The sequence below is a fragment of the Pagrus pagrus genome (genome assembly GCF_965226575.1).
Source record: "Pagrus pagrus genome assembly, chromosome: 8".
Lineage (NCBI taxonomy): Eukaryota > Metazoa > Chordata > Actinopteri > Spariformes > Sparidae > Pagrus > Pagrus pagrus.
This window is the reverse complement of record NC_140192.1, coordinates 27582350-27602383: the sequence shown is the minus strand read 5'-3', so window position 1 is coordinate 27602383 and position 20034 is coordinate 27582350. Positions and strand designations below refer to the sequence as shown.

The 20034-nt window shown below is 43.4% G+C and overlaps 1 protein-coding gene across 1 annotated transcript in view; it reads left to right on the top strand.

Annotated features, from left to right (window-relative positions):
- The first annotated feature begins 1739 nt into the window (after window positions 1-1739).
- The window catches only part of hmcn2 (hemicentin 2), a 60599-nt gene continuing 42304 nt past the window's right edge, over window positions 1740-20034 (top strand). Inside the window, exons 1-17 of the mRNA XM_084359833.1 lie at window positions 1740-2181; window positions 4916-4986; window positions 6057-6215; window positions 6973-7095; window positions 12238-12409; window positions 12518-12624; window positions 12707-12827; window positions 12936-13199; window positions 13298-13442; window positions 13852-13973; window positions 14191-14463; window positions 14886-15027; window positions 15345-15472; window positions 17059-17172; window positions 17904-18062; window positions 18147-18341; window positions 19920-20015. Of these exons, the coding sequence (XP_084215959.1) occupies window positions 1923-2181; window positions 4916-4986; window positions 6057-6215; window positions 6973-7095; window positions 12238-12409; window positions 12518-12624; window positions 12707-12827; window positions 12936-13199; window positions 13298-13442; window positions 13852-13973; window positions 14191-14463; window positions 14886-15027; window positions 15345-15472; window positions 17059-17172; window positions 17904-18062; window positions 18147-18341; window positions 19920-20015 (2650 nt within the window). The 5' untranslated portion in view covers window positions 1740-1922. The remainder of the gene's footprint in view (window positions 2182-4915; window positions 4987-6056; window positions 6216-6972; window positions 7096-12237; window positions 12410-12517; window positions 12625-12706; window positions 12828-12935; window positions 13200-13297; window positions 13443-13851; window positions 13974-14190; window positions 14464-14885; window positions 15028-15344; window positions 15473-17058; window positions 17173-17903; window positions 18063-18146; window positions 18342-19919; window positions 20016-20034) is intronic.

Here is a 20034-nt window from a genome sequence, read left to right as displayed (position 1 = left end):
AAACGAAATGTATAATTGTTCCATACAGCTCATCTGGCATGATCTAAGTCTCTGGATGCCCTGAGATCCCAAATTGATTTGAAAAGATGTTAATTACACACTCAACACCCAGCTCATGCAACCACATGAGGCAGGGGGGCGGGCTAACACTTTTAGCTTAGCAGCTACAGGGAAGATTTCGGCTTGAAAGGGTGTATAACATCTTTTCAGATCAATTTGGAAGCTCAGTGCTTCCAGGGACTTCAATAAACCAGGACGAGCTTTACAGAGCCATTTTATGTTTGTTTTTTGGGGGGTTATTTTTAACGTTTAAAACAAGTCCCCACCTACTTCAGTTGTTGAAGGAGAATGCTGAAACGCTGTTTTGCTGTGAAGCTTCAGAAATGTTCCGTGGACTGCAAAATGTCACCTGACTTTCCATTGACATGACTGTGAGTAGATAGTGTCTGATTTATCATTTTTGGGTGAACTGTTCCTTTAAGGAGCTGTTTTGTTTAATGCATAATGCACTGCTGCTCAGATGTGTTCCTGCAAAATGTGTCAAATTTAGTCTCTAATGAATCTCATCTCAAGAGTCCCATTACTTCACACCCCTGATTGCATTGTCTTCAATATTTCAAACATTAGCTGTTCAGAATTGCCCTGAGCTTCTTCACTAACAGGGAATAATCTCGTGTTAAGCTCTTGTCATGCTTTGAAACACAGAATCTTACATGCCAACTCCCTCTGTGGTGTAAGCCTGCTCTGTGTGGCTGTATAATAGATAATGGACTGCATAAAGGTGTGAATCCTTGGCACTGATGGGTGGCTTAATGAGGGGGCTCAGTGGCTTTTGTGTAGAAGCTGCTGCTCAGACCTGCTGTCTGTCTTCTTCTCATCAAGGACACCTGAAGTAGTATGAAGAGGAGGTCAGGGTCCAGGGCTGTCTGGGATGTTTGATTCTCTTTGTATTATATTGAGGTTTCAAGTGTAGCTTCTGTAAGTAAGTGCAGCGAAGGATACATTGATTTTGAAAGGAAAAAGCAGATTCTAGTCTCCAGAATAATTTCGGCTCCCACCACATGAGGAAGATGCTGAATAACTACAAAATATCAGGGCTGACTTACCCTTGCAGTCTGATCTCCTTAGACAATCTGTATCATAGACAATAATATTTACTTATCAACATTTCTATCTAGATCAGCAACACGGTTAAAAGGGACAGTGACATTTCTGTTTGGCATGTCAAGCCATTCTATCCATTCATATGCCAAGGGGATATTTCTCAGGGTGGGCTATGTATAAAATTAGATTGGTGTCAGCTGAATATAAACTATGCCTATTTATAAAAACGAGGCTGTTACTGAGACAATGTTCTCGGCATGTCCAGAATACAGACTCCAGACTCCGCTGGTAATGTGCGTAAAGCTGTTAAAAAGCCACGTCTCTTGGGGCCCACCTCGATTACGGAGAAAATCGAATTGAAGAGGGGGAATGTTGGATAGGGTTAAAGCCTGGAAGTCACAGTGGGGTCGAGGCACACACACACACACACACACACACACACACACACACACACACACACACACACACACACAAAATCAGGTTGGGTCTCGGGAACCTTTTAATACCCATCTCCGCCCCCGTTTGAAGCGTCAGAGCACCAGCTCTCCAGGGGCTCTCCAACACAGAGCCAGTCCACACGCTCCTCCAAACTTTACGCACGGATGTACTCCAGTGGAAGTCTTTTACTCTGGATTTTGATGAGTTTCAGCTGAGCCGTATTGTTCCAAATATCTTTTCTTCCGACTGGAAGCAGTCCCAGACTGTTAACTGCTTTGAAAACAAAACTTTTCTAAACTTTCTTTAACTTTTTTTTAAATTTTATCTTTTTATGTGATTCGCTTCATTCCAGCAGACAGATGCAGTAAATCTAAAATAAAATGAGCGGCGTTTTATTAAAGTGCCTCGTCCTGGCGCTCTGTGTCAGCGCGCACAGGCTCTTGGCAGTCCCCCGGGCTGAGGAGGATGATGGATCCGGTGACAGCGCCTCGACTCTGGCCTTTGTGTTCGATGTTACCGGCTCCATGTACGACGATCTGAAACAGGTGATAGAGGGCGCCTCGCGGATCCTGGAGAAGACCCTGAACCGGAGGACCAGACCCATTAAAAACTTTGTCCTGGTCCCCTTCCATGACCCAGGTACACACTTTGTTCTTTCAATAAACACCTAGACACAGGAGGTCCGGTTCTGTGAATGTGGTCGTCCTGAATTCTTTGTGAATTAATGTATATAGGCTAATTAAGATCAGTGATGGAATGAAACTGAGTACATTTACTCAAGTACTGTACCTAAATTGAATTTACCTGAGAATAACATGTACTTTACTTGAGTATTTCTGCTGCTGTATACTTCCAATCTGGCATCTTGAAGACAAATGTTGTTCTTTTTATTCCACTACCATTGTTTGATAACTTTAGTTACTAGTTACTTTGCAGATTACATGCTTGACCAGAGCCACAGCAGCACATTTTAAAATGAATTTATTATATTTGCAGTCAGAGAAAAAGATTAATCAGATAGGTGCTTAATCAGATCTAGTAATTTGCCATGCTGATCATCAGTCAGTATGCTGTATATACTTATATATATATATATATTCTAACTGACCTTTACTCAGTGGTGTAAAAAGTAACTTAAAGTCATACTTGAGTGAAAGTAAAGATGTGTGGTTAAAATGTTACTTTGGTAAAAGTGAAAGTCACTCATATGAAGGAGTGCTTGAGTGAAAGTCTTAAAGTATCTGATGTTAAGAGTACTTTAGTATCAAAAGCACCAGTAAAAGTAGAAGATACATATATTTACATGTATACACTGCATACTGTGGGTCGACTCATCATCAGATCTGATAGTCAGCAGTTCTCTGATGATCAGAATCAGTGTTTTATAATTCGATTGATGATAAAATAAATTAATTTGAAAATGCACTACTTTGGCTCTGATCCAGCATGTAATCTGCAAAGTAACTAAAGTTTTCAAATAAATATAGTGGAGTAAACAGTATGATATTTGCCTCCAAAACGTAGTGGAATGGACGTATAAAGTAGCAGAAAAAGGAAATACTCAAGTAAGTACTTTCATTTTTAGTGAAGTACAGTACTTGAGTAAATGTACTCAGTTACATTCCATCACTGCTTTTACTTGCACTTTCGATACTTAGGTAAATTTAATTAAACGTATAAGACTTTTACTCAAGTAGCGTCAGTATGGGTACTTTCACTTTCACCAGAGTAAAACTTTAGCTCAATATCTTTACTTTTATTCAAGTATGAAGTTTGGGTGCGTTTAACAACGCTGAATGAGAAAGCAAATATGCCAAAATGTCAGATTGTCCTGCCGGGTCCATCCAGGTCCAGGCAACACGGCAGCCTCCTCTTTGTATTAATACAAAAATCAGCATTTTCAGGTTACATTCCCCCTGATGTGATAGTTTCTTGTAGCTGTCATCAGAGTTCAGTAAATTGAGTTTTACTCTAAGAGATGACAGAAACATCAAACTACAGCTCGTCTCAGAAACTGTAGCACATGTAGTAAGTTAAGCAGAAGTCCACTTACATGGTGCAAACTGTTCCAAGACATCAGACGGGAATATGTACGCTTTACATGTGAGGGGTCTGTGGGACAGGTAAGACTCTTTCACCCGCCCTGCATCTGTCCTTCTATACGGGAAAGCTTGAAAATAAGAGTGCTCTAATGGGGGAGGGTGTTTGAGCACTGATGAGAAGCATATGCTGTCTGCTTGTGTGTAATTACCCCAATCACCCCCCCTCCTCACCCTTCCCTCTCCTGCATCCAAGCCTCCGGAAAACCCTCCTAGCCCCCCAGTTTAGCCAGCCAGGGTGGGGGGGAGGGTGGTGGGCTGCACTAACACCACACATTCTGTCTGCGTTTAATGTGCCCTGCCCTTGGGGGACCTTGTAAACTTCCAAGACTGCAAAAGAAGCCGCAGCGGCTGACAAAGAGGCGTGACAGCGCTGTCAGTGTTTTACAGTCACTCAAGAGGGGGAGACGAGGACTTGAAAGCCTCCCCTGTTGGAGAATAGATTGAGGATGAGTTAGAAATGTCATCAGCTTGACACACGTCTGCAAGCTGTGTATCATTAGTCTCACAATGACACTTGAAAATGGTATTTGACAGTTGGAATAACAAGCACAGACACACAGAAATCACGCGGCTCCACCCTACCTGATGAGGGTCTTTTCTGCAGTAATTATAATGAAAGGCTTGTGTTTATGGACAACAGCGTTCTATAGCAAAAACAATGTGTTCTCTGTGTATTGGTTAATGTTTACTGTTCCATCGATTGGCCCCAGAAGGCGTCCAAGTACGTGTCAGGCCCTGACAGGCTCTTATCCATCATGTTGCTGCTCAAGAACCAGAGGAAGTCGCCCGGTACAAAATGCTGACTACAGCTGCGGAAAATGATTATTCTGTCGTCGTCTGAACTTTGGCCAGATTGCAAAGATTTGTGTAAAATAAAACCCGAGCATTGTTATTTCTCAGTGCACCAGCCCCTCTTGCGTTGTGTGCTGTGTGTGATTGATATTCATGTCGTGCACAAAAGCTACAGGGCATCACGCTGGTCCTGATAAATTATGCTGTGGCTTAGAAGGAGTTTTGATGCTGCAGATGCTTTTTCTCTGTTTACAGACGCTGAACTGCTGAGAGGGGACAACTGAATCCTTTGTTCTTAGAGTTATTTTGTTGAGTTTTTGAAGAAAAATCCAGACAAGTTAGACCTCAGCACTTATTCAGTTGGGATGAATATTTGTAGGCATACACCACATCTCTGATTTAGCTCACTTGATTTGATTTTGTTCACTTCAAAAGTCTCTGTGTGGGTTCTTTGAAGATATACATCTCTCCCCTCGCAGATATCGGCCCTGTGTCCATCACCACCGACCCCAAGAAGTTCCAACAGGATCTGCAGGAGCTGTTTGTCCAGGTGGGCACCAGAACACATGAGATTATTATTCTGTCAGACTGGGACCATTGAGCACTGCTGGGTGGACTACCACTGCTTAAAGGAAAAGTTCAACTTAAAACAAAAAATCTTGTCGTCCACAAAACATTTCTGGAGCTTTAGAGCAAAACAGCGTTGCAGCATTCCCCTAAACTACTGAAGTAGATGGGGACTTGTTTTAAAATGTAAAAAACAACCAAAAGAGTTGTAAAATGGCTCCTTACAGCTCATCCAGAGTAATCCAAGTTTCTGTAAGCCCCGAGATCCCAAATTGACTTGAGGAGTTATTTACACACAGATTTTGTCTCGAAAAAGGGTGCAAATAACATTTTTTAGTATCAATTTGGGATCTCAGGGCTTCTGGAGACTTGGATTACGCTGGATAAGTTGCAAGGAACCATTTTATGTTTCTTTTTAGTTGTTGTGTTATTAAACAACTCCCTGGCTACAATGCTATAACACTGTCTTCCTGTGAAGCTTCAGAAATGTTTTGTGGACTGTGAAACTTTAACCCAACTTTCCATCGGCATGGGGGTGAGTAGATGATGACTGAATTTTCATTTTTGGGTGAACTGTTCCTTTGAGGTGAGTCTATGTAACTTTTACCAAACAGCAGCTACTGTGGTGACAAGGGACAATAATGTGATAGTGGTAACTTTAGTGTACCTTTACTATCGCTCAGTTAGAGACTCTAGAGATTATTATTGAAGAATCATTATTAGATTTAATTTTCATTACACAACAAGGACTGAACAATAAAATGAGTTGTAATCCCTTTATGGGATAAATAAAAAATAAGAAATGTATCTTAAAGCAACAACATGTAGAAATAGGTATATTATTAGGTAATAGGAATATTATCTTATTTCTTCTTCAAGAGTTTGCTTAGTTTTGCTTACAGTTGTTTTAAATGTGAGCCCTTGGTACAGTACACAGCTGTAGTCTGTGAGTTGTTTTAGATGTAAAACCAAGTTGAATGAAGTTTAAAATATGATATCTAAAGTCTGTTTTTTTTCCAGAAGTATTTGATCATGTGAGATTCTGTCACACAGGGTGGGGGCGACTGTCCTGAGATGAGTATCGGAGCCATAAAGAAAGCCTTGGAGGTTTCTCTGCCTGGATCCTTCATCTACGTCTTCACTGATGCCAGAGCCAAAGACTACCGCCTGAAAAGAGATGTTCTGCAGCTGGTGCAGCTCCGTCAGTCACAGGTACGGGCCTAGAAACTGGACCTCACAGACATACATACTGAATCAGTCCAAGGTTGGAATTTTAATCACTTCAATGTCAGTGACCGGACATACGATTGAGATTCCTCCCTGATGGTTCAAACAACAATAGTGCAAGCATTTCACTAGTTTGGTTTAACCCATAATGATTTAATGCTAGGCAAAGAGAAGACTAGCTGAAGGCAATCCAGGCACTTCAAATAAAAGAAAATATATCAAACAAGGAAGGAAATATAAAAAAGCCTTTATTATAGTGCTTAAATCAGAAAAAACGGCAACATGTTTCGACCATTAGTTCTGTTTGGAGCCCTGACAAAGATGTAGTGGTCGAAACATGTTGCCTTTTTAAACGATTAAGCCACGATCATAAACTTTCTTTTTTGTATTTCTTTCTTTGTTTGACACATTTTCTTGTATTTGGGGTGCCTGGATTGCATTCTTGAAAAATAGTTAAAGCTTTAAATACCTGATCCACAGAGTTTTGAGTGTCTTTGCATTTATCGCATGCTGTAACAAAAGAGATAGAGAGGCATGCTGGGAAAGATCTACATTCCAATGAAGTTCCCCGATGCTCAGCTGAGCTGGGGAAAGTTTCTTCAAAGTTACTCTTTCTCAGCCTCGACGTGAAGCATGACAATGGGCATTAGCGTCACTTTGGAGCCAACTGAAAGCGAGGCTGCAGAAAGCAAACAGTGAACGGTAGTAATCCTCTTAACTCTCCTGCCCCCTTCGTTCCCAGGTGGTATTTGTGTTGACCGGGGACTGTGGGGACCGCTCTCAGCCTGGCTACAGGGCTTATGAGGAGATCGCTGCCACCTCGTCTGGACAGATCTTTCACCTGGACAAGCAGCAGGTCAACGAGGTGAGAGTGCTGCAGAGTACATGACACTGCAATGACCAAACTCTTATTAAACCCGTATATAGACACAGAAGGAGAAATGTGTAGAATATGGCCAGAATGTTTGTTAAAAACACAGAATGATGTGATGTCAAAAACATCTATGTACTGTGTTGCAGAGATGTCCACTGAAGTTAGCATGCCACAAGAGGTGATTGATAGCTTTGGTTGGTTGGTTTGTCAGCAGGATTACACAAAAACTACTGAGCGGATTTCCATGAAACTTGGATGGAGGATGGGTCTCAGCCTAGAATAGACCCCATTAACCTTTGTTGCACATCCAGATAAAGGGAGTGATCCAGAAACTTTATCCCACTTTTTTTTACACTGCACAATATGACTTTTTTGTTAAAGGCGCTCTATGGAACAATTTGTAGAGATTTACATGTATTAATCCCTTTTTACTGGCCATATTTCAGCAGACGGTAGCCTGACGTGAAAAACGAGAACTTCCCCGTCTCTCTTGGTTCCCTATGTAACCCTGTGGATGATTATAAGTTGTTTAATGCTGCTGGACTGTGGATTTCTCTGTGAAGGACTCGGGTTGGATTTTCCATGACAGTCCAAAGGATGTGACTTTATGCACCTGGTATTTATGAGTGAGTACAATTTGATGCGTAAGCAGTAATGGGTGGTTTGAAATTTATAGTGATACAGGGTTATGGCGTTTGATGTTGGATTAGGTTTGATTTAATTAATGGGCACTGTTGGGCCATGGCGGAGGTATTCTGGTTTCACCTGTTTTCCTTACTAATAAAGAAAAATACAACCGTGCACCATCTGCATACTTTACCACTTAATATCTTCATTAACTCTTAAAAAATGCTTAATTCACGCTCAACGTTAACAAAAAACCCAGCAAAACGGTTTTCAGCCACTGCTGATGCCCGACTCTCTCTCTCTCCCCTGTCCTTTAATACCTCTCCTGTCTCTACCTGCTGTGTCTTGCAGTCATAGTCCAGATTGGAGACACTGTAAATCACTTCCATACTGCATCCCATGTCCTCAACATGGCCTCCGCAGGCCTTAAAGGCTGTGTTCAGTCCAGTCCCAATTCTGGCCACCTACACCTTTAATTCCTTGTTGAGTATATGAATATGAAAAGGGTTATATGTCACCTAATAATGGAGAACAGCAGGGGTAGGAGGGAAACATATCCCATTTGACCCACTGATGTAATAATAGTGATTTCATTTTGAGTAATCAAATGGTTCCAAAGCTGATATTAAACTTCCTGGTCATCTGATACGGGTGAGTGACTCTTTAATATCGGAAGCAGCATGTAACAGAAGCCTGGTCTCAGAAGCCAAAGACAGCAGGGCTCACTTCCCATGCAGACGTAAAAGAAGCCAGAGTTTCCTCTGGAAGAGACACTGGTATCCTGCGTGTCAGCACAGGAGATGGCTGGGCAGCGCTGAACGGGGGCCAACTGGTGGCCCACTGAACCTCTGAACTCACATGTGTTTGTGTGTGTGTGCGGGTCTGTTTCCTGTCAAGTCATGCTCGCATGTAGCTAAACATACAATGTCTGTGTGTGGGGCAGCTCGGTTCATTATCACTCCATAATCCTGCCAGCTGTTTAAGGAGTGTTTGAATGTCATTTTGTGTTGCAGTATTAAGGGAACAGGATACCTCATTCACTCAACCCCACATGGCTTTGTGCTAAAGTGGCCTAAAGTACTTTGACATGTACTCGGCATACTGTTACAAGTAAACATGTGCATGTATTTTTCTTGGATCCATGATGAATTACTGAATGTCAGTAGTTTTAGACCTGTGTGATTATAGCTCTTGGGTGGCAAGCTTTTACCAAATTAATGCAAATCCTTTAATCCTTAAAAACCTCAGAAGTAGAATAAATCTAACCAAAATATTCCCTCCTAATAGCAGTTTAATAAAGTGCGGCCAAATCAAATATACAAAATCTTTTTTGTGGCGTCCGGGGGGAGAGTGGAGGGAAAACAGACCGCTTATTTTACTCTCTAATCCCAGGATATGATCTGTCATGGCCTCCCCCCTTCCAACACAGCTGCCCAGTGAAGCTGGCTCCAAGTCCTCACACAGCAGCTCATTGTCAGCTCTACATATCGCACTCTTTACACTCTCTAAATTTTGTCTGGTTATGATCAACGAGAGGATAAGCCAACAAGAGTGTGGACAAGAAAGATCCGCTAATGTGCTATCAGACTTGGACCGTGATCTGTGCTCCTCATGATAATGATGCCATCCTTACTCATCCACAGCCTGAGGCGCTGATCAAAAATTAGGGCTGTGATGCTTCAGCTTCCAGATAATGTCTGCTGTGATGTGTACTTGCAGAGGGTTTGAAAGAAGCGTGTGCAGCGTAGGATATGGCCAGTGTGTACCTCACAGGCTGCACATACACTCAATTCAAGTGCCTTTAAGAGTCATTTTTACCAGCGCGCTCATGGTTTCCTCATTATGTGCATGCAGTGAGTTGAGAGGCTGGTAACGGCCGTCGAGCATAAAACGAAAACCCAGGTAACATTTATCCCTGTCTTCCTGAGCGCACTAAACAAAGGCGCCATCTATGTAGCAGCTGCGTCTCTCGAATACAGGCCACTTGTGACATGCAAAGCTTCGGCAGGTGTGTCGACTCCCACTGAGAAGAAGCGGGGGGTCCACCTGGGACTGATTCACTCTAATAGCCTTGATTTGTAGCGGGACATCATCCTGCACATGTCTGAAGGTATGGTGTTTAAACCTGGGTAAAGACTAAGCTGACCCCTGCCCACTGTGAGGTCTGGAGTCAAGCTGTTGGGTTTACAGGAACGGTTTACCCAATAATGGAAATTCAGTCATTATCTACTTCCCCCCCATGCTGATGGAAAGTCAGGTGGAGTTTTGTAGTTCACAAAACATTTCTGGGGCTTCACAGCAAAACCGTATTCATTGATTTGAAAAGACGTTATTTACTCTGCAGCAGGGCAATGTTGGTATTTTTAAACCTGGGCCTTATATTTACATGTTTTGGTGTGTAAATGATTCATTTTTACCAAAGTTTTGGAATCGGTCCAGCAGATTGCATCAGCCGGCAATGACTGCAAGGTTATTCCTTGGGGCAACTCCAACCGTCAAAGTTACATCCACTGAAAGTGCTTGATTCCTATGGAGGGAGACCGTTTTGTTAAAAAATAAGATCCTTTTTGTACAGTTCATCCTGCATAATCCATGTCTACGAAGCTCAGAGATTTCAAATTGATTTGAAAAGACGTTATTTACTCTGTTGCTGCTAAGCTAAAAGCATTAGCCTGCACCCAGCTACTTCAGTTGTTTAGGAACATTCTGCAACGCTGCTGTGAAGCACAACTTCACCTGACTTTCCATCAGCATGTGGGTGAGTAGATGAAGTAGTTTCAGTTTTGGGTGAACTGCTCCTTTATTCACTACACGGCCATGTATTTTTTCTGCTGATAATGTACCTGAACAAGTGAGGAGAAGCATCACGCCAGCCTTAGCTAACCCTTCTTCTCCGGCCCATCTGTCATGCTTCTATGAATAGCAGAGGGGGGTCCTTCCTGTAACAGCCCTCGACTGAGACACGCCGGATGAGGTTTCACAGGACTTAAGATCCTCTGCATTCCCAGAGGTTGAGACAGGGAGTGGCTGCTGCACAACCCAGCGTGCTCCCGCAGACCTGCCGCGGCCCGGACAGCAAGCCGTCCCATCTCTGCACTCCACATCCTTTTATCTGAGGTCTGAGGGCAGAATCGTGCCCACTCAACTCTGCGCTCTTGCATAAGAAATAGACTGTCCTGGGGCAGATGTAGGTCACCTCTTAGCAGTTTCCTGCCCTGCTGGTGATGGCTGCACATGTGGCAGACATTACAGCTGTTTCCAGTTGTAAAACAGGGAGAGGAACCAGCTGCTGTCAGCACCCACTGGACCTGATAGACAAAAAGCGGAGGCCTGATAATTTAATTATCAAAGGCTCTCCTTGTTTCAGTTTTTTGTTCGTTTTCATAAATGTCTCTTAAAATGTGTTGCCGTTGGCTTCGTCTCCAAGAGGAGCTGAAGAAATGTTTTCACTTTGTTTCATTGCAGACGCAGCTCAGCCATAATGTCTCTGCGTATGAGGTCAAAACAAATACTAGACAGCAGTTGCTTGTTAAGCGTTTGGAAGATGGAAGATTGTTGGTCTGCTGAGACCACTGAAATGAGACTGCGAAATATCAACGGGCTTTTCTGCTTCTGTTTTCATTTTAGAGAAAACAAAAGGAAAACTATGCTCTTACTGAAAACGATAACGATTATCCCTAGAAGGTCAAGCACCTGTCAAAACTGAAATTCTATATTGTTGGATATTTCTGCGGAGAGCCACTGAGGGACATCATTGTCTCAGAAATGATCATTTCTGCCATTAAATGCAATCAAACTGTCAACCATTATGTCAGACTTTCGGTAATCTTTGCTCTGAGTGCTGGAATGACTCATCTAAGAAGTGAGCCTCCTGCCATCCTAATGTTTCACTGTCTGACCTCATCTGGCTTCGTAAGCTTAACCGATTCAACAGAAAAATCAGAATCAGCCATCTGTTTCTGTCCATGAATGATCCTGCGTATTAGTCAGGTTGATTCTGTGGAATATACAGTGTTACGGTATTTCCAGAACAAAGGAACGCCCCTACCTCACATCCACTGCTTTCTATTCTGAGGAACAGGCCTTATGATTCATGAAAGCTGTGCTGCAGGCGGGGGACTGCTGCCTGACAGACTTCCACTGAGAGAGACACTCCTCTGGGAATACATGCTTGGGAGTGCAGAAAACTGTATGTTATCAGCTTGACAGTCGAACTGCTTCACTTTTCCTTTGTTTAGGCAAAATCCCTCTGAGGAATAGTTTTGCAATGAAAGAATAGTCCAGAGACAAAGACCAGCCTGTCGCTTAGGTAGGGAAGAGGTTGGTTGGAGCTTTCAGGGAAAGGCCAACATCGTGTCCTTCCTGCTCTTGACATCTCTTTAAGTTGAGAGGGGATCCCTGACAGTTTGATGGGTCCCAGCCTCATCCACTGACGAGTGTGTCCCCTCCAGCGTGACATGTAGTTCTGTTACGGTTCTTGTGATGGTTTTTTTCTCCTCCTGCCAGGTTTTGAAGTGGGTGGAGGAGACAGTTCAGGCCATGAAGGTCCACCTGCTGTCCTCCAACCATGATGGTGGCCAGGAGAACAAGTGGGAAGTGCCCTTTGACCCCAGTCTTCGAGAGGTCACCGTGTCACTCAGTGGACCAGGACCACAAATCGAGCTCAGCGATCCCTTCGGTAGACACATTAACACTGTTTTCTTTCCTGCCACCAAACAAGAGAAGATGTGTTTTACGTTTTACATGACATTTAACAAAAGTTAACGTTGTCGTGCTCTTATCTTAGGCCGTGTGGTCGGTGTAGAGCAGGGCCTTAAAGAGCTGTTGAACATTCCAAACTCTGCTCGTGTCGTCAATCTGAAGTTCCCCAGACCCGGGGCTTGGAAACTGAAGGTACTGCTCTGGTGAACATATATGTTTCTCTGACTACTTCATGACAATGGGCTAGATAAATACTATTGCCTTCCTTCTGAAGACGAGCTGCAGTGGGCGCCATACTCTGAGGGTCACAGGAGTCAGCAATCTTGACTTCCGAGCCGGCTTTTCCAGTGTTCCTGTTTCGGAGTTCAACCACACCAGAGAGAGGCCGGTAAAAGGTGCTGGACATGGCTCTGTTAACCTCCTTAACAGCCTCTTTAACAGTTTTATTTGACAGAGAACAAGTGCAGACGATGACATCATGATGATCTTTCTGTGTCTCTCAGGACTTCCAGCCCATGTTTTGCTGAAATGCACGGGCCTGAAGCCTCCAGGTCAGCTGAGCCACGTGGAGCTCATGTCTGGCTCAGGCCGCTCCTTACGCACCATCCCCGTGCCTATGCCCTCTGACCTCGGCCGACAAGGACTGTGGGGTCTCCCGGAGTTCCGTACCCCCTCCCAGAACTTCTTCATCAAGGTGACAGGCAAAGACGAGGAGGGCTACCGCTTCCAGAGGCTGTCCAGTGTCTCCTACACCAACATCGTTCCAGGCGAGACAACCCCCTTCCACCAGAGCCACTCCGCAGTGTCTCTCGCACCTCATTAATCTCTCTGGTGACCTTTAACATTTGTTTCCTCCCTTGTGTAGATCCCCCAGTTGTGAGCATGCCTGATGTGGTGAAGGCCTTCTACATGCAACCAGTTGTGATTGGCTGCTCGGTGCAGAGTGACATTCCCTACAGGCTAAGATTTACCAGAAATGGGATTACACTGGGAGAAGAGAGGTCCTTTCAGTGAGTCTGTCTATTTGCTCAGCACTCTGTAACATTTGGTCGCCTTCCTCAGATGCTGCAGCTTCATGTACCCATTAACTGCAGTGAAAAACACTAATTAGGTCACTCACTACTCCTACCACGTCTGTGAAGCATTAGAGTCTTGACTTTTATTGGCTCATCTGTCAGGAAACTGGTATACACAGTCGATTTTGTGAACATTACATATTCGATTGTGTCATCTTGAAAAATTAACAAAGGGCCTATTCTTTCTCTGTGTTGACGCTCTGCTTTGAATTACATTCATGAAGTGAAGCTGACTCGTGTTGAAAACTATTCCCAGTGTGTGTGTGCCAGAGGTACTAATTGAATATGATCCTAGAATAGGATCTCATTGCTGTTGTCATACTCAAGCGTGTCTTTCTATCAGGAATTCTGCCATAGCATCATGGGAGATTGCACATGCATCAGCTGAGGATGAAGGCCTGTACGAGTGCATAGCTCAGAGCAGCGCAGGACAGGGACGTGCCTTAACGGAGCTGACTGTTCGAGGTATGTCACACACACATAATGCAAACACACACGCCTCCTCGGATGTTTTGCCTGCATACATCACAGTCACAGCGAGACTTTGAAATAAGTTCCGGACATTTTTTATCTTTGATTCGTGGCTAAAGCATCAACATGACACAAAGCATGCCAGCAGAAACATTTTCCGCACTGTTTATTCACCGCTGATAACAGCAGTTTGATGTTTCCACTAAAACAGAGCCTCCTCCAGTCCTGAAGCGGGCAGTGAACGTTACTTCCTCTGTGGGAAGCGTGGCGGTGCTTTCCTGCCAGGTGGAAGGCTCCATGCGGCATAACTTGACCTGGAGCCGAGCGGGTCGTACAATCAAGGCCCGCGCGGGGAGGGTCAAGGTACTGTCAGACTCCTCCCTGCAGATCAGTGGGGTGCGGACTCAGGATGCTGGGGCGTACCACTGTGTGGCCACTAACACCCACGGAGACAGCAGAATCGCCGTGTGGCTTCTCGTCCCAGGTACGGTAGCACGATACGCTGCAGGTCATATGCTTAAACACTTAACACACCGGGGCCTCGTGGCTCCCCTCAGGCCCTCGTCATCTGTTTTCCATTATTGGCCTCCTCGCAGTCAGATTGAGCCACTCCCTCATCAGAAAGTGTTTCTCGTCAGACAGAATTGATGCATGTTGCTTATTTTGAGGGCATTTGCTCGTATATTTTTAATGAATTTCAAAAACAGCCGAATAAATGTGAAACTTTTCCTCATTACGATCCACTAGTCATGAAGTCAGACATTGATTGCTGGTAATGGCACTGTAGCCCACATCATCAGGAGTTTACTGTTGTTAAACTTGTGATTTGGAAGTCATAAATGACGTCATGTAGTGATGACAAGGCCCTGAGTCATTGTCAGCGCTGTGCCTCTGTTTGAATTGTAGAGGCTCCTTCTGTGGTAGTTCACCCCCAGAGCCAGGCTTTCTCCCGAGGGGACGAGATCCGCCTCGTCTGCTCTGCGTCCGGCTCCCCCCCTCCCCAGCTCTTCTGGAGCCATGGAAACATGTTCCTCACTAATCGGCCGAGGTAAGGGAACTCTCAGCCCACTCAACACCTCCGGCACAGAGGTCTCAGAGAGTCATTACATTCCACTTTGACTACATGCACGATTGCCACATCTTGTTTGTATCACAGCGTAAATTTACATCTCTTGATATAAAATCTTGTGTCCAAACCCACAACTACTTTATATGTTGGTGTAAAATACATATTCAAAGAAATATTTCTCTCATGATACCCAAGAATAGCGACCCGAAAGGTTCAGAGATGAATGGCTGTTTTACATCTGCACATGTAATCACAAAGGTTCAACAAACATGAATTCTGTTGACTGCGTGATACAGGTTGAGTCTAAATCAATATGGAGTTCTGACCATAAGAGGGGCCCTCCCAGAGGATGCTGGGAACTACACATGTTTGGCAAACAATGAAGCTGGGACTGCCTCTCAGTCTGTGTCGCTGACTTTTGCAGGTAAGTTAAGAATAGCTGCAGATGTCAGGAGGAGGATGATGTTCTTTTTCACTTTATGAAATTTGTGCTTTGAATTTTGTTTCTGGTGGCATTCATTTTTCTGACTTCAAATGAGGCAGCACTTTAGTGTCTGTGTTGTGGACTATTAGGGCTGGGTTTGAAAAATGTCAGGATTTCAATTTAACAATTTGGTGTTGTTAACGGGTAAGCTGCTTCTGTCCTCTGCTGTCGGTCTGTGACAGAGTTGCACTCATGTAGCACAGGGACAGGGACTTAATGGTGCATTCAAATACACCTCATTAACTCTGAAATACTTGAATGGCCACAAAGGTTGTTAAAAACAGGAAAGTTTTTCTTATTATCCTTTATTGAAATACATAGGCCTACATCTGTAATTTCTTTCTCCTTCTTTCACTACAGCATTTTCAATAATTAGATGCTAAAACTATAGCAATATCATATTAATTTATCTAAAGGCAAATTGTAACTCTGTATTGTATCTGTATTGTAAAATTGTATCGCTGCCCAGTTTATCCAATCAGGGTAGAGAACTCCATAAAGAGGCAGCAGGATCCTGTCGGAACAGGAAAAACTTCCAATTCCATCACTGCTGCTGACAGCTTATACTACCAAAAAGGTCAAGTGATAAAACATGTGAAGAAAAGGAAGAGACAAAGAGAGCTGCCTCGAAAAAAAGAAGGGAGTCATACAAGTGTGGTGACATAGAGAGGAGGGAGGGGACAGCTAACTGTAAAATAACAGGATGTTAGCAAATACGACGACAACGCTTACAGCAGCTTTAATGTAAACATTCACATTTTTGATAATGAACCATGTTAAAGGTTTCTTTGTAAAATTTATATCCAAGCAAAATTGGTTTTGTAATTAAATTAATCAGTTTGAATTGAATCTAATCGAATTGGAAATTGAATCAATCAGGACCTTGTGAAGGGGAATCAAATTGAGTCAAGTCAGTTTTATTTATTTAGCCCAAAATCACACAGCTCCACTGACTTCTCTCCAGGAGCATTTGTTATGAATCTGTGAGTGATCGATATTCAGTGTGAACTGCACACCGACTCCACCAGAGCACAAGTGAGTGAGGCCACACGTAGCCTCGTCTCACGCAATAAAACATTTCTCTGTTTGTTTTGTGAGAGCTGATAGTCGTAGGCCTCAAGTTTCTGTCATGGCATGTCAGTTGGTGGTTGACAGAGACCTCAGCACTGATAGACTGTGGCAGCCTCTTCCTGGGGCGTGCTGGTTTTATACACACTTGTCTCTGAATGTCATTTTTAACAACATTGATCTGTCAAGGCAGCGAGAGAGCCTTGTGAGATGGATCAGCTCATCCTTTCAGCTCCGCTTTCCGCCTGCTCCAAGAGCATCCTTCCCAGCTCTGTTGGCTCAGAATGTGTGTAAAATCTAAGCTTAGGGTTTTATGTTTACCGCAGGTTTATTGTGCAGCCGTTACTGGTTTAAGCCAACATTACTTTACTTCTACTTGCTATGTCCAGATATAGTGGCCTGCATGCAAATCTAGTAAATTGCTATAAAATGAAAAATCTTTCTTTTTATTCCTTCAGAGGTGCCTAAAATAACAGTGACACAGCAGGTCATACTTGTGTCTGTTGGCGGTGATGCAACACTTGAGTGTCAAGCAACGGGCGTTCCCCCTCCTCTTGTCCACTGGTTCAAAGGTAAGTTAAAGGCTAAATTCACCCCAAAATGAAAATAAGTCATTATCTCCTCAACCATATGAAGATGGAAAGTTGGGTGAATTCATAGTCAACTAAACATTTCTGGAGCTTTACAGCAAAACAGCACTCTCTCCTGAACAACTGAAGTAGCTGGGGACTTGTTTTAAAATGGAAAAAAACAACCGAAAAGAAACATAAAGTGGCTCCATAGAGCTCGTCCAGCATAATCCAAGTCTCTGGGAGCCTTGAGATCGCACATTGATTTGAAAAGATGTTATTTACACCCATTTTAAGCCAAAATCTTCACTGTAGCTTCTGAGTTAAAAATGTCAACACACACCTTGGCTGTAGTGGGTGCATGATCTCGACCATGTGTCGAGGGTGTAAATAAAGTCTTTTCAAATCAATTTGGGATCTTGGGGGTTCCATCAAATCCATACAGCTCATCCAAAGAACACGAAGACTCTGGAAGCCCTGAAAAGACAATTTGATTTTAAAAGACGTTATTTAAAACCTCAACGTGCAGTCGAGCTAGTGAACCCACTCAAGACAGAGTCAGATGTTTTTTTGTTACCGGTTGTATTTAACGCTTTCAAACACGTCTCCATTCTGCCAGTTTAATCAGCGTAATTGCTGTAATCCAAGTCTACGGAAGCCCCAAGATCCCAAATTGATATGAAAAGACATTATTTACACCCTTTTTAAAAACAAAATCTTCGCTGTGCTTCCAGGTGAGCTTGAGGTGGGCTCCGCTCCGTTCGTTGAGCAGGACGTAAACCGCGGGACCCTTCACATCCGGGGGGTTCAGGAGGTCGACGCTGGTCAGTACACCTGTGTGGCCAGCAGCCCTGCTGGAACCTCTGCTGGCACCGTCAGTTTGGAGGTTGGAGGTGAGCCCACACTTCAGTTTTCCACATGGAGCTTATTTTTCTCACAAAATATAAACAAAGGAAAATTCACTCTTCTCTTCACAGCGGGCCCTTTGTTCTCTGAGGCACCGGTTGACATGACAGCTAACGTTGGGGAGAATATCACCCTCCACTGCGTTGCCCGAGGTTCCCCGCAGCCGACAGTGACCTGGCACAGACAGGACGGCAGACAGATTCTTACCAGGACAGACAGCCACAGTCGAACAATGCAGCTGGAGAATGGACTCCTCCTAATCCAGAGTGAGTTATCCATGAAACACTATCACAGCAGCAAAGAGCTTCGGTCTGCAGTGCAGCTTGATACAGCCTTGTGGTTGCCTTGCACTCGATGGCATGACCGAAACCTTTTGAGTGATTATTAATAGAAGAGGTGCAGCCTTTCATTTTAAAGTTAGCTAACATTTTCTTAAGAGAGGGGGGCAACAGGATGTCATCGCCTTCTATAAAGTAACAAGAACAACACATCAAGTATCCATCCTGCTAAAAGCACTTCTTCTTCTGCTCAGGGAAAGACTTCACTTGAATTGAATGTGTAACTCTTCCTTTGTCCGTCTATTCCTCCTTCATTGAGAGACTATATCCTGATCAGGGCAGGAGACTTTAAATCGTTAACTCTGGAGGCCTTTCTACTTACAATATGACTAATCTTGTCCACTGAAGGTGATCCTTTGTTCCCCTGAGACTAAATGTTTACAGTGAGTGTAATATTATATTGGACAGGAACAGACATATTTGCATGGTCTGCTTGTGTCACTGTTTCCATTTGTGGCTGCCGTCTGACCTAATTATCTCAATCTGTTGCAGATGGCTTTATTTTTTACCTGCTATTGTTTTAGAAAACGTCTCCATTCGTATTGCGTCACACAAGAAGAACTCCAGCATCCCTCGCCCTTCTGCTCCTTTAATGCTTAATGTCTTGTCATCACCTATGTAAACATCGGTCTGACTGTCTAAACACTGGAAGTGAATCATATGTTGATCTTCTCATATGTGATCTCAAGAGAATCTGCCGAGTGGGACATGTGTGCCTGCAGGCCGGCAGCTGAGCCAGACCTATTAATCCCATTGTTTTCTATTTTTATCTCTTAATTACAGCACAGTCAAACCAATACTACCACTTGTTATTGAGTAGAGGACTTAAATGCTATTAGCAAGGAGTTACATTTCTAGATAAGTTGTTTTCTTTCTTAGTAAGTGTAGGGACACTCCTTATGTCAGATGTGGTTCTCAAGATGTTGATTTAAAGGGACAGTTCACCCCAAAAAGTTTTTTATAGCAATAAAAGTAAAAGTGATCTGATTCCAGTTTCTTATATGTGAGTATTTTGTGGTTTCTTTACTCTTTTATGACATTAAACTGATTATCTTTGGGTTGTGGACAAAACATGACGTGAGGATGTCATCTAAGGCTTTCGGAAACACTAATCAACATTTTCCACCGTTTTCTAACATTTTATAGACTAAACAAATCATCAGTTAATCAAGGACATAATAGACAGATTAATAGACAATAAAAATATTTGTTAGTTGCAGCCCTATTCTAAACTACTGCTGCCAAATGTATCAGTGGGCAGATGGAAGTGTCAAAAGTGCATCTACTTATGAGCTAAATAGGCTTACCAAGCTAGCTAATGCTCCAGCTCAGCAGAGGAGGACACCATTAATGTTTATATCCCGGGCACTCACGTCCATGAGTCGATGAAACCTTCCTTTTCTGCGTGGTAAACACATATTGTAAAAATATGTACATTTGATTTTGGTGATTTTTTGGTGTGAACTGTCCCTTTAATATGCGGGTTTCCTGTCTGTTTCACTACAGGTGTCTGGCTGGATGATGAAGGGCTGTACATCTGTGAGGCCAAGAACCAGTTTGGAACCATCAAAACTGAGGCCAGAGTCAGTGTCACTGGACTGGGTAGGCTTGTCTCAGCTCT